The sequence below is a fragment of the Oxyura jamaicensis genome, chromosome Z, assembly GCF_011077185.1.
Source record: "Oxyura jamaicensis isolate SHBP4307 breed ruddy duck chromosome Z, BPBGC_Ojam_1.0, whole genome shotgun sequence".
NCBI lineage: Eukaryota > Metazoa > Chordata > Aves > Anseriformes > Anatidae > Oxyura > Oxyura jamaicensis.
Window position 1 is genome coordinate 27,249,867 of NC_048926.1, and position 15,106 is coordinate 27,264,972.

The following is a 15,106-nucleotide window of genomic DNA, read 5'->3' on the forward strand; positions in this document are numbered from 1 at the left end:
GAGTTTTATGACTCATTTACTACGAATCAGGCTGTTGCAAGCAGGTCTATTAAATGGTTACTGGCAAAGATTATTTAGATCTGAATGACGTGAACTGAAAGGTCAGCCAGTAATTTTTAGGATGAGTGTTCTTCCAACACTTAAGATTGGCCTTACTAAGATAGACTGCCATTATGGTAAATTAACATCCTCCAACAAATCACCTTAAGAGTTCCCTTCAGCAGAATAAATATCCACTCTTAGATGCTAGTGGGAGGAAAAGAAGAAAGGAACTGATGATTTCCTGAATCTTGTCAAAAGCTTCTGAAGCTGAAGGGATTGCAAATCACTGAACTTTGTCACTAGATGTATGGCCTTTTCCATTTTTTCATGACAAAAGGGATAACGGAGAAAAAGATGTCTGGGTGAATATTTTACAAAGAATGGATGTTACTCACTCCATTTCATAAATATATGTAAAACATGAAATAAAGCCCACCACAGAACTGGGTAAGTCTGTCACTTTTATACCAGTCTTCTAAATGAGAGATAACATGATTGTTTTCAACAGTACAGGAATCTTCCCTGGGGTCAACAGAAGCATATTCTGCACAGATGATGAAAACAGAAACTGTGATGAACTGGTTCACTTTAAGGTGCTTTCAACTTGTTAAAAATTGTCACTAAGACAAATCTAAAGTGTAAATTTACCTTTTATCTCTAGTCCTCAAAAAAATCAGTGAATTCATTTCCAAAAATTAATGATATTGCTAACATAGTAGGCTTGCTTAGATCTATAGCAAGCCAGATCCCAGCTCCTGAATAGAGCCTGCCTGTTTCTGATAGGAGAATGGAAGAAGAAAAATATATTTTCCTTCAGAGGAAGAGCAGAGAAAATCATGAGTCTCCATAAAAAATTACTCATAGTGAAAATGTATTCTACATATTGAAACAATTACTAAAATACAAAAAAAGCTGGAAGCACCAATTAGAAAGAGCATGTGGTGGAATGCCTTAATAAAGAAAAAGAAATTCTATTTCTAGACTCTTGGACCTCCCAACCTTTCTGATGGTGTTATAAAAATGTGGGAAGGGTGTGGATATAGAACAGGTAACTGTTCATTATGCTTAAAAAGAGTTCTACTTTACAAACTCTCTGAAAGGTTTTAAAGATCTTCGTGGTCACCTTAAAGCTTTTGTTCAGGCTTTCTGTTATTGTTTTGTTTTGTTTACTGTTAGACAAAGAACATCCTTTTACAGTTCCTATGATGTCTGATCTAAATTTTAACATTTATACACACAAAATCTAGGCTAGACAAAATTTTGTACAGTTTGCAGAAGCTATGAGCATAAGAATACAAAGTTGCAACGTAAGCTTGAATGACGTATTCCTTTACTTAAAACTTTAATCAGTACTTGCCCTCTTCAAAGAACTGTAACAACATCATATAATTTGGCACAACAATATTAAAAAGGATATCCTGTGTTGTTTCTGGTTTAATGCTGTATCCTTCATCATCTACATCAGGAATGTTCTAAAACAAACAAACAAAAAAACTGTGCTATTGACAAATAACTAAAAAACGTTCTTATATCAGACTGGATTTTATGTCAATGACAAATTAAAATTTGGTTATGACAGCTCATGAAAGTCATCACTATTCACCGATAATTATTGCAGTTATCTCATGTTATGGTCTATAATTTGGAAGTAGAGTGACAGACAAGATACCTCAGAACAGGGTGCAACAAAACAACCTCCAAATTTCCCGTGAAAAATGGCAGTTTAAGTGCATCTGTTTTACTGGTATGCTAGGAAAAAGGTCAGTAGCAAGTTACCTTTGTTGCTGAGTGTTAAATACGCCTACAGGTTTTTGGCTGCAAATATTTTCCTAGTTTCTACTTCTAATTCTTTCAGCTGAGCACTTTGAGGCTCTGACGGTGCAGGAACATAACATTTACTAAGCAATAGTTAATACTTCAGTAAGTGAGTAAAAGCATTCCAGAGTATACAGGTTGCAACTTTTCTCCCCCTTGATAAGGCAGCAAGCCTGCTTTAGCAAAGAATATGCACATCAGTTAAAAAGTATGGATGAAAATTAAGAATACATCCTCAGCACTGCCCTGTATTTTCAAAGCTCATAATCATTCAGGAACTTCAAACCATTTCAGTTTTTCAGTTCCTGCAGGCATTTAAACATAAATTGAAGAGAATTATGCTAAAAATCATTTAGAATGCTTAGCTAAGCACTTTGTTGCATAAAAGTGCTTTGGAACAAGAGAAGTAATTTTTAATATGGTAATCTAAATTTCAAAACCGTGAAAAAAAAGGTCACATATATATATTGTATTGGTATATATTGCATGTAAAGGAATATACGGATACTTTCCCCATTCAAAACAGAGTAGTAAAGGAAAGGACCACTAATGACTTTGTGAATTGAAATGCCACAGTTAAGGTTATTAAAAAACAACAACAACAAAAAGTTCTTATAAAAATATAATAATGTCAAGATTCATATTAAAAAGTGATTTATTCTAATGTATCAATAAGCTTATCCTTTCTCTATTGGAAAACAGGTACGGGTAAGCAGTTTGACTGAAAAAGAAACATATATTATGGCCAAAACATTATCTTTCTGATATAAGTCATGAGATAGAAGAAAATAACATATACCAGAGACTTCCAGTGGGCTAGCATGCAGCCACTTGACTTCACCTAAAATTTGAAGCCAAGCTAAAAGAAATACTCAACCTGAATAGCCTTAGAATTACAGAAGAAGATAAACATATACTTGTTCTTCTATTTATTTTATGGGTATCACAAATGTGATGTCTCATATTTTACTGAGAGATTCTTTTCTGTACAGCCCTCTAAATCTAACACTTCTGAATTAAATGTAATGAATTTAAACATAGATCAAACTTTATGCTAAAAGGAGTAAGAAATATGATCATATATAGGAGATACAATACAGTACCTAATTAAACAGCACAACAAACTAAAGCAAAAAAAAATATATTTAAACACAAACTTTTAAATACAGAATATCTAGATGCAGTTTCTTGAAATTTGTAAGACTTTGCCTTCACCAGTATTTTATTAAAAAAAATAATAATAAAAAAAGAAAAATAGTAACCCCCCTCCCCAAATGTAATAAGAGTAGGATCACACGGTCCAGTACCTTAGCTCTACTTGCTCAAATCAGGGTTCTTAGCTACGCTTGACCTCAGGCCGACCTTGTTTATATGCCAAAAAACACTAATGAAACTTGACATCAAAGTAAACAGAACAAAAACATACAGCTAGAGGGCAGGTACATATTCCTATTACAACTTCTGAATTCTGAAGTGATTTAGTTGTCATAATAGACAATCTTCAATAGATTTGGATCATGCATGGTTAAGATGAATTGAAAAACAACAACAATCTTCAAATAGACGACATTTAATTTTTCTTCCAGCCAGGCCATATATGTAAAAGATATTATTACTGGGGACACAGCACAAACAACTTAGCTGACAAATCTGTCTGATTTGGTTTATAATTGTGAAAAAAAACTCAGTTTGCAGAAGATATTTTCATTGCATTATTTTAGCTTATTGAGTAATCTGTAAGATAAATTGGTATCTGTACAAAGCACTAAGATCTTAACTTTTTTAAAGTACGCAATTTCTTTCTTAATATTTTTATCTAAATATTTCCGATCTTGAGAAGATATTTGGAGCAGCTATTTCTCAGCAATGTTACTTTAGCATATAGCCTATATTCATAAATTCAGACAATAAGTTAAATTAATATTTTCAAAACAGATGGAAAATGTACAGCTTAACTTCCAAACATATGAACTGTAAAAGTCCTTGCTCTTATACCTGCAGGACTAGATTGCCTTTTTTTGTTTCCTAACACTTTCCAAAGAACTTTATTTGTAATTTTTTTGTTTTTCTATTTTGAAATTTGAATACATACAATTTAGAACTTCTGACTTTACATAGTGTAAGTAGAGTCAGAAATCATCAGGCTTTCTATTTCCAGGTTCCTCCATGATTCATGTTGATCTTGTACAAAATTCTTATCGTTCTTAAAATGCCTTCTGTTTTCCTTAATAAGATACTGAATTCACATTTTTGTATGAACTATTAGCAGATATAGGTGAATGAATGAACCTTTATACTGACAAATCGTGTCATATACAAGCAAAATGTTACTTCACAGTCTTACTTAAAATTAAGTAGTAATTTCAAAATACTATTTTCATGGTGAACAGTTTTCCTTACTTTCTGAAACATGAGACCGTTGTTTACTAATTTACGTTTTGTAGCAGCAGTGGAAGACACAGACCTTTGGATAAGCTACATATTCACAAAATTGGTGTTAATGAAGGCATTTACACTTACCAAGCTAAGCCTTCTCCACCCTTCTGCAAAGACAGAACTATACGTATGGTGGTAGATCATGGTGTGTCTTTCAAATACCACGCACGCAATATAGGCAAGACCAGATTTGCCTACCATAATGAAATGAGGAGAAAAAACACAACCTCCATGTACACAACTCATTTTTGAACTTCAGCAGAGAGGAAGAAGATCTTCACAAAGTTTGGTTTTCCATAAGAGGTAGTTATGAATGTGAGTGGGGATGAAGGTTTAGCTCCCTACCCAAATGCTTTATTTGTTATATTTCCAGGGAAAAATGTGCTCTATATGGACATGACTTGAACTCTGAAAGTCTCTGGAAAGTGTACTTCCTAGGAAGAAAGCTTCACATTCTTGGAGGTTCTGTTAAGTGACTAAACGTACTGTTATAAAAAAGGACAGAGTTTTTCCTTGTGCTTGCAGATGTAATACAACACATTACTGATTAATACGTAGTTTTGAATATATATATATATAATTTTGGAGTTTATAACTCAATCTTTACATTAGTATGTTTTACACACTTTCTGAGATGATTATTTTTATAAATGAAATATAACAAAGGACATAATAACAAAGTAAAACTACCTATAGGAAAAGCATAAGGAATGCAAATTCCATTGCCAAAACTAATTTTTAGAGTTTGGGTCAATACTTTGGCTCAAATTCCTTGTTCTGTCCAATCTGGCATCTAAAAACAATGGAAGATGCCTAAACCACTACCACATTATTGGATCCTCCAATGTACATAAAAAGGACAAGAGCGGAGACATCTGCAGTCTAGTTACTTAATTTGTCCCTTCCTCAGCAACATTAGCACTACTCACAGGTTGGTTACTGGGTCAAAAAACAAAGAACCTTAACTAATCTTCAGCAAGATTTCAGCCCATTTTCTCTTCTGGGATATCTACAGTGAGAGCTACTTATCAAGTCTTCCTCAAGGCATACTTCAAGATATTGCTAAGCAGAACAGTTCACTGTTTCTTTTTTTGCCTGATGAACTTTCTGTCATTTTACTGAGGAAGACTGACTTCTTTCTGTACATCCAGATCAGCAAACTCAAAGCACACTCAACGTGAGCCGCTGAAGCTTATATCCTGGAAGAAGAGAAAAAAAGAGCCTCTCCACTTTTATCACATTTAAGATGCAAATTTGACCCAGGTACATCCTCATGGCTAAGACAGAGTTTTACGTTACATTCTCAGCCTCCTCTTTTTAGGGTGTATACAAAAGATATGCTAGAAGAGAGCATTCAGTCACTTTCTTCCACTGCCACAGATGCAGAAAGAAAGCAAAATGAGGATTCAGAGTGCTCCCCTCCTGTACTGTGACTACAAAGGTTCATATCCTGTATCATCATCAGCTACTCAAAATAGATCAGAAGTAAACATTACAAAATACAAATAAAGAAAAACATTAGAACATAGCAATCCAAATGGAATTAAGGTTATACTTGTGTTCCACAAATCAATGACAATTACAAATTCAATCATTCCTTAGGAATAAAAATGGTGTACAATTACACAGAATCTTCATTATGCTATACCCTTTACATATTAGATTAATGAAAAGTTTTAGATGCCCCAATATTGTTTGCATTCCAGTTTCCAAGGAAAAAGGGTTCGGCACTATGTTCTGTGCATCTGTGACTCCCTTCTTAATTACTTTTGAACTTACTGGACAATTTCAAATGGATTTGACAGAAAGAACAGAGGACTCAAAGATAATTACATTACTACAGTTTTCATGAAAATAGGCAGTCAAGGAGAAGAGAGAGATCTGCTAGTATCCCAACCAAAGGAAGGGCTGCAATCCAAACTCAGACCTTGCTGGACACAAGTGGAACCTTGTAAATGCTTTCCCAGAAGAAAATATCTTCTAGAGCTTTTATCTTCCTATACACCTAGAGACATGTCAAACTCACGGGAAACAAGACAATTAGTTCTGCCAATGGAGCAACTTGCTAGGTAATAAACACATAACCAAACTTAAATTGCTGTCTCCTTCTAGTGTACACACAGCTTTCTACTTTTCTTAATTATTAAGAAAATGGAAGTTACATGTGTAGCCTGATATATAATATCACATGAATTTCGTATCTCATGACATACTGTGATCTTATATCAACAGAGAATGCTTATTGAAGTGTTGAACGTCTTTAACAAAAAACAGTTCTCAGTTCACAGCTGCCTTCAAACTCATGATCACATAAAAACCTGTTATAGCAACTACAAAAAATATTGATAGTAATTAACAATTTATTCATCTGCAATAAAAATTATATTTTCCAATATACATAATCAAGCAGCTGCATAAAAAGGATGAGCATAAGCACATAGCTTGCCACACACACATTTAAGAACTTTCATTTTGGTACAAAAGACCTTCCTTAGGACAATCTTGCTGTTTTGTTTTCTGAAAACAGAGAATACAAGTCAGAATATACTGCATTATACTTTTTGGACTACTGACAAGACCCTGATGGAACTGGCTACTTAATATCTATTTTCAAAAATCCATGAAAAAATGGATCTGGTAGACAACTGATATAACCATGGATAACTGGTAGATACAGTATTGAAGTCAGTTCTTACTGGTTACTCAGCTTCTAAAAAGTCAATATATTTACCTCAGTGTTTAAAATTATAAACTACTATAAGGTGGTTACCTCCTACAGTCCTTTCTCTTGAATGAAAAACAACTAAAATTCTTGGTAAAAAACAAAAGCCAATTTTAAGAAAAAGGTCATGATAATATAAAAGCCATATCCTGAGAGTTTTAGTAATTGACCAAACATGACCAAAATCACAATTAACCATTAGTGGGGGACACCATAAATAAGTTGAATTTTCTAAGACTTCATCCTTAGTATTTTTCTGGCAATCAAACAAAAATAAGCTTTTTTTTTTTTTTTTTGGCAATAATTATATTCCAAGTTCAATCTCTTGGAACATGTAATGTATTGTGAAGATGTATATCAAATAATCCTCACAGAGATAGCCAGGTGCAATAATTACTAGCAATAATTACCTGGACCAAGTTTGCAAAATGAAACAGAAAAGATGCCTTATGGTAAGACAAGAAAAAGAGAAAAAAAATATGAAATGTCACCTTCCAGAGGAGGATGCCAACCCGAACTGTAAAACTACACTCAGGATAAGTTGATTGTAAGTGATGAAATGAATCTCATCTATGATACACTGCATTATTTTTCATGCCAGTAATGGGTTCTGATATTAAAGCTTTCTACCATTCAGAATAATACTTTCGTTTGTATGAAGCAAGAAGAAATGATAGATCAATTTTTAAATTCCAAATGTAATCAAAAAACTGTGGGCATTAAGAAGAGGATGCATTGAAAGTATCAGTTTTGTTGTTAAACACTATGAAAGCTTTTTTTTTATATATATATATATATATATTTATAAATTACATCTAGACAGAACAACTAACTTATATGATCATATGGTGTGCCTCATGTAGCCAGAATTAATGTCAGACTCATTTACAGTTGAATTAATTATATTCTAAAAATGTAGAAAGCAAAATAAGCAAGTAAGAAAATAAATACTGCAAGTCAAACCCAGTTGTGCTTCACTCCAGTGACTCAACCAGAACTGTCAAAAGACATTATTTCCATGAAAAGCCTGAAAAACCTGCTTTAAATTAAGATGACTTTATACAAGATAAAATAATTATCTCATATGATTCTTACAAGGCTGTGCATACATGTACAGTTCTATTATGTGGCAAATTTTATCTTTTGAATTTAGAATGGTCCTATTAGATTTTTTAAAACTAAATTCCTCAAAAAAAAAGTTTTTATACCACATACCAAAACTTACAGACATTATATAAAAATAAGAGAAATCCACAACAGGTGCACATGGAGACTAAAATTGTTTAAGATAACTGGCATCTAAATAAATTAACTGAAAAACAAATCAGTCTATCCAAAGTCACTTAAACCATTCTGTAAAATATTCCCTACTGTAGCTACAGGGAGTTCCAATATCCATTACAAAGAATTCAAGACAACATCAATGTTTTTAAATAAAAATAAAAGAATTAAGGAAATAAAAAACTATTAACATTTGTAACCGTTACTTATTTTAATTTAATAAATAAAATTCTAAGATGCAGCACACATCAACTAAGAGCAACAAATGACAGACCATAAGAAGTGTGCATCTAGAAATTCTACATTTAAAGCAGTATTTTACAAACTATATTCCTACATTCTATTGCCAGCAATCAAACAGAACTCCATTAATTTCAGAAGGGTTCTCCAGGGAGACTGTAGTAAAGCAGAAGAACGTGATGATGCAAAGTTGGGTCCACATGAGAATATAGTGAACTTTTAACTCACTCAGAATCTATTAGTCAAGCCGTTCAAACTATTAACTGGAAAAACAAAGTAGCTAATAATTACAGTAAGAACATCCTGTTTAAAACCTAAAATTGTTAGGAAACATGAATGCATTATAGATGCATATTTTTATGTATTGTGAAAGATTATGAGAAAAAAAACACTTCAGTTACATTAGCAAGATATTAATTTCTCTATCACATAAATAATACTTTGCAAGGACTATATATAAAATGATTTTTTAAAATTGCAATGTTTGACAATGTTAGCATAAACATTTGTGTTAGAAGTAAGTCTACTTACAACTGAGTCTGCATCTGGACACTCCCTATTAAAAAAATAAAGAATATACACAATTACAAAACACACAAATGACTTTTTTCATCCAGTTCTGATACTTCTTAAAATATTTTAAATTAATCTGAAACATTGAAGTTAACCCATTTGACTCTCAAAGTCTATTAAATTTTTTGCAATAAATAATCCATATTCAACTGAATGATATTTAAAAAAGAAGCTACAAGTTTATGCTCAAAAAACTATAGGAGAAAAAATCACAATAAATGCTTTAAAAACAAACTCTCTTCATAGTAAAGACAAAAAGAAACAATGGAATTCAGGAGTACCGTGATTTATTTTGAATGAATAACTTAAAGAGTCAGGTCTCTGTGGACAATGTGCATAATAAGTACAAGTCACCAGACTCAGTGAAACATTTTGGATAATAACTAGCTCTTAAAACTATTCTTAAAGGAATTCAGATCTTCTTCCTTTTGGAAATTCATTCCTAGTTCATGCTTGTCAAGTAAAGTTTCAGTTAGGCATTAGAAAATGAAGGAAAAAAATAAAAGTATCTTCCTTTAAAACCCTTAAAAAATAAATTTAAAAAGTGGTCAGAAGGAATAGTGATTTCAGTGCTCTCTTCCCACCAATACATGCAAAAACCAGAAGGAATTACATTTACTGTATGTGGGAATACCTGAGTAGCCTTCAGGTGATTAAATCCTCTCTAATCTGCACCCTCAGAAACAACTCTGTAAATGCTAGTACAACTGAACAACCACATTTTGGTGCTCTGTCAAATTAAACATCCTAAATTTGTACTTATGAAAATTTCAAAAAAGGAAAAAAAAAGAGGGAAAAAAAAAGATTTTGGAGCAAACTACATCACCTCCAAAAGGTTAAAAGAAGTTATAAGTAAAAACTACAGTAAAAACAGTTCTGAAAACTTGCTGACATGGAAACACGAACACAAAATTCAGTCCAGCCTATTAAGGAACACAGCAAGATGAAGGGTCTTGTCTCATCTCGTCTCATCTCCTCTAAAAGGCTGCACACAAAAAATGTGTGTAACGAAGTCAAATTGTCCTATGTCATACCTCCCCCTGCTGGCTAAACTGAATTCATAGCAATAGAAGCGGCTACTTTAAAAGCTACTTTGCAGCTTGAAGTATTAGACTTCTCTCAAAAGGTTCTAAATGCTAGTGAAGTGGAAAATGAAGACATCAGGTTTTAGATGGATGTCCTTTTATATTGCTAGATGCATAATCTTTTAACATTAAAGAACTGGGTCATGCTTTTAGTATAAGGTAACACTTCAGAAAATGGGGACTTTGTGAGGAAATTTAAAAATTTTAGCTAAAAACTAAACCAAATAAATCATGCAAAGCAGTAATTAGGAAAACCTTTGACTGAACCTGTACAGCAAGAATATAAAGCATATGACAATAACCCATGTAAAAACACTACTGGGCACAACATCTGGTTTAGGTGTCAACACTTCAGAGATTGATAAACTGAAACGCCTACAAAGCATGAGAGTTATTTATTCTAGGTCTGGAAAGCATGTCCTACACAAACTAAACAAACTTCCAGTCCAGTTTAACAAGAAATTAAGAAAGCACTCCCTGTGTGCAGAGAAGTTTCTGATGATACAGAGCTCTATCATGCACAGCTTGTAAGCTGATCATCAGCTGAAGATGAAATCAAGCAAATACAGACTAGCAGTAGAACTCTTTAAATAGATGATAAATAACTATTAGAATATTTTACTTAAGAACTTAATGGATCCTCTATACTTGAAAAACAAATATTAAAACACGTGAAGTTCTAAATATGTGATGATAGAAATTCTGGACTAGTGCAAGAATCTTTGTAAAAACCTAAGGCATTTGCTATATAGTAACTCAGTATCATGCAATTATATTTCTTTCTTTTTGACCTCCACATCTACTCTTTTTTGTGTTGTGTGCAAATATAGAAACCAAAAACATAATATAAATTAAGTTTTGGTTCAAATTGTTGTAAATAAATCAACTTATTTTCCCATTTCAGAGTGGCCGCATTCACTTTTGTTACCTGATGACATCACTATGCAATGAAAAACAAAATTTCTCCCTGGAAGAAGCTCTCAGATTATCTTTCAATTTTAAATATAATGTCTTTGGAAAATGCCAGCTTTCACAGAAATATTGAGACCCAATGGATAAGCACACAAAGGTACTCAAACAGCATAGAAGTCAATTTTCAACCCTCAGTACCACAGAAAATTTCTTTCTGTGATGGGTCAAGGAAAAACATGACCTCTGAGCAAGGGCAGATTAAGTGATATACCTGCAATGAATCATTTTGGAGCTTCCTGGCCTTTTACTGGCTCTAAAAAAATAACTTTAAGACCTTCAGTCTTTGCTGGGGCCATGTTAAATTTCATTCATCATCTGCCAAAGAACAGATAGAAAAAGATGTTTGCCTTGCAAGTTAATAAAAAATACAAGAGATCAGCTTGTGTAACAAGCCATGTAGTGTCAAAATATTTTTTGTTGGACAGAAAAGCTGACAGCTATAGAACTCAATCGTGTAACAGTATTCAAAACTCAATATGCAAAATCACTACTTTGCAATGCAGTAAATGCAAGGAAAAAAGGCAAATGAATGTACATAGTGCTGTTTTACAATGAGTTTTGCATCACAAAAGAAGTGTAGTAAATAACTTTCTAGAGATAATTCATTATTTCTAAAACGTGCACAATAACTCTTTAAAGCTCTAATATCATAATTCATAACACATTAATTAAAAAATTTTAAACTAAATCATCAGGAAAAAAAGTTTGTAACTTTATTTTTAGCTTACTGCTGAACAAATTCATACTGCATACATTTTTCTCATCATTTACTTCAACAAAATTAAGTACGCAAGAGAATGCAAGAGAGGGTGGGGAAAGATTAAACGACAGAAAGAACAGAAATATAGAAGCATGACTTAAAGCAAATAACACCTTGGAGCCCCAGTTGCATCTTTCTTGACAGCATGAAGAAAAAGGATGGTTTAGAAGTATATCGCTATTTAAATCAAACACCAAAAGAATAATAGCTATAAGGCACTTTTTGTATGTGTAAATAATCATCTGCAGTTCTTAGGTTATGAATTTTTCAGAACTGTATTAAAAAAGAACATACAGATGTTGCCACTTTGAAAATATTTCTATATTGTACATTTCTGTTAAATTGCAAGCAATTTTCTGATGAATAAAATATGTCTATTGAGAAAATGCTTCTAGAAATTTAGAACCAAATACAATGTAATACAGTAACCATAATAACTAATACATGGAACGCTACCAATCCATGCAAAAACTTTTATTTAGAGTCACTTTCTGGATAGTCTTAACTCCTCGGAGATAAAGAGAGTGAATAGAGCAGCGGGTATAGATGGGATATCATTCATGAGTTAAAATGATGATCTTTCTGACATGAGTGTGCACATCATTTACTGGAAAAACATTCTGTACCGTACACAAAAGCTTTTCTAACAGAAGAATAACAGAAGCTTCAAATCTGCAAACAGACATATAGCACTTTTTCCACATCTACAGCTTTTATTTCATTAGGAGTTCTTGTGAAAATTGCATTACCTACAATGTTCAAATGTACAACTAGGGAGAACTACTTACCTCTGCAAAGAAAAGAATTAAACATGAGTAGACTACTAAGAACAAATGTTTTCCTTTAAAACCCCCTGTAACAAAATCATTAAATAGCTGTGACGTTTTCATATTGTTAGCATTCTTCTAAATTTGCTAGAAAAAACAGTTGTTAAACATCAGCTCATGTTTATCTCCATACCTTTACACGTTTTCATACAAGACAAAGCTTCAGTTTGGGAACATACTTACACAGATTCAGTATCTTTTTCTTTTTTCATTATTCCTGATAAACCAAAGGGCTTCCTCTTCCGTGGTTTTATCCCTATGGAACAAAACCTTTTCTTATTTAAAGATCAAAGAGATGAGTATATATCTAGCTGTGTCAAACACTTGTGCGTATCAATGTCAATACCTTTTAAATGCTGCTACAACTAGTGACAAGAAAAATCTAGCAATGGAAGTAGTATGGAGAGAAACTAAGGGAACACAAGCTATCTGCAATACATTCCAGTATAATTCCAAATAATTTAAATTCCAAATAAATATTCCAAATAATTTAAACCTCTCAAATCTGGTAGCTGTAAACTCAGCTGCACCTTATGTTTTCATAAGCACACAAATTACTCCAGTATTATTTTAAAATGCTATCATGAGATTTACTTCCTTTATGTGCTCTATCCAGTCCAATCCAGTAACAAATAGAGTATGTGAGTAGTTTCTGAATATTGATCCCCTTTGTTTTAGTTAAAAAATATTTAAGTTTCAGCTGTGGTCTTGGCAATTTAAAAGTTGCTGGACACTACAGCTATACTGTTGACTCCTCTGTCCCTGAAGTAAATACATAGTGTATGCAAATAAAACAGTTTTTAACCTCTCAAAACAATTCCCTAAGCGAAACAATTTCCAACTAAGAAAGGGTTTGTGACCATAACACTGCATTAAAGTTGGTACAACTAACATGATAACAATAGAAAGAGCCTGGGCCATATTTTGACACTTGTTAATGGAGTTACACAGTTGTTAGTGAACCAAATCCAAACCTCTGCAGAGACAAGGTCTTAGCCAAAGTACATTTTTAAGAAACATTAAAATTCTCTGACATCATGCATCAGTTTAAAAAGTACCGTAGGCCTTATTTTCTTCTAAGTTTGTTTTTTAAAAGAACAACTGCTTCTTAGCTGACTGGAATACTTTCAAGATACATAAATTCAAAAGCTGAGTACCATTCACTACTCAGTTCCAGGTGCTATCCACTGAACCGTTATGTAAATAATTACACTACAATAACTCACCTTCAACAGCAGTGGACGTATTACATTCTTCAAATTCAATAGGGCCTTAAAGAAATGGCAATGAAGATAAACATTAGCTTAAATTTAACTTCAAATGAGGGTCAAACACTAAAATATTTTAGCCACTATTAATATTTCTTGAAATTACCAGATAATCTAATTATGACTTTAAATGGTAAAGGAAAGCCATGGTTGCTCTGTCAATGGTCAAACAGATTGTAAAATCATATATTTACAGCAAATCATTAAATATTTTCACTTTTTCATAGTGAAAAATTAAAATTCTAGTGCACAATGCCCAAATACAAGTTCATTGCCTACACTCTACAGCCACATGAAACTATTCTGTTTCATTTTCTCATTCAAACCTATATCTCTAATATAGCATCAGTGTAAAGTTTTAGACTTTTCTTTTAATTAAAGATGAGCTATGTAAAAAAAATGAAAACCAAAAAGTATGGCTATAACTCTAATTTTGAGATTCACACCTCTTCTGACTGTATTTTAAGTTGCTGTTTCTTCTTCATAGCTAATTATCTAGACAGTAAAAAGTGATGTGTGAGCACCATTTAAGTATAGTATCTAAATAAATTCATTGTTGTGAATTCTCTTTAGAGTTAACACAAGGTAGCAATCAGGTATTATTGCACAGGGTAAATCTAACCCTCATTTCTTCAATCTGTCTAAGTCTAGAGCTTGTTTAGCCCCACTATGAGCCATTTTAGGAAGTTCATATATACACTCATTACAGATAAAATAAAGAGGGAAAAAAAAGAAAAAACTTCCCAATTCTGTAAGATTGATATTTTTTTTTCCTCATCCCCTTTTTTGGGGCTTACACGTCTGCTGCAAATGAGACTGAGATCTTGCAAATTTCAATTACAAGCAACTGGAAGTAAAAAAATTGTGGAAACTTTAAATACAGAGCAATTTTCACTTCTGCCCCAAAGCATATGTGCTAGTAAATACTCTTAATTTATTAATCTTTATTATGAAATTGAGATTATTTTGGAACATCTACCATAAAACCAAGTGCAGTGTAATTTTCAATGTGTTTTCGCATAAAATAAAAGGTGTGCTTGCAAGCATTTTCCATCATTCTCACTTGCACTCACTTCAAAATGAAT

The 15,106-nt window shown here is 32.6% G+C and overlaps 1 protein-coding gene across 6 annotated transcripts in view; it reads right to left on the reverse strand.

Annotated features, from left to right (window-relative positions):
* FCHO2 (FCH and mu domain containing endocytic adaptor 2) overlaps positions 1-15,106 on the reverse strand; it is an 87,778-nt gene that overhangs the window by 30,421 nt on the left and 42,251 nt on the right. For all 6 annotated transcript variants that reach the window (XM_035309562.1, XM_035309561.1, XM_035309564.1 and 3 more), the window contains exons 9-12: positions 13,980-14,024; positions 12,937-13,009; positions 9,068-9,092; positions 1,460-1,514 (exon numbers count right to left, since the gene is read on the reverse strand). In XM_035309562.1, coding sequence (XP_035165453.1) covers positions 1,460-1,514; positions 9,068-9,092; positions 12,937-13,009; positions 13,980-14,024 — 198 coding nt within the window. The remainder of the gene's footprint in view (positions 1-1,459; positions 1,515-9,067; positions 9,093-12,936; positions 13,010-13,979; positions 14,025-15,106) is intronic.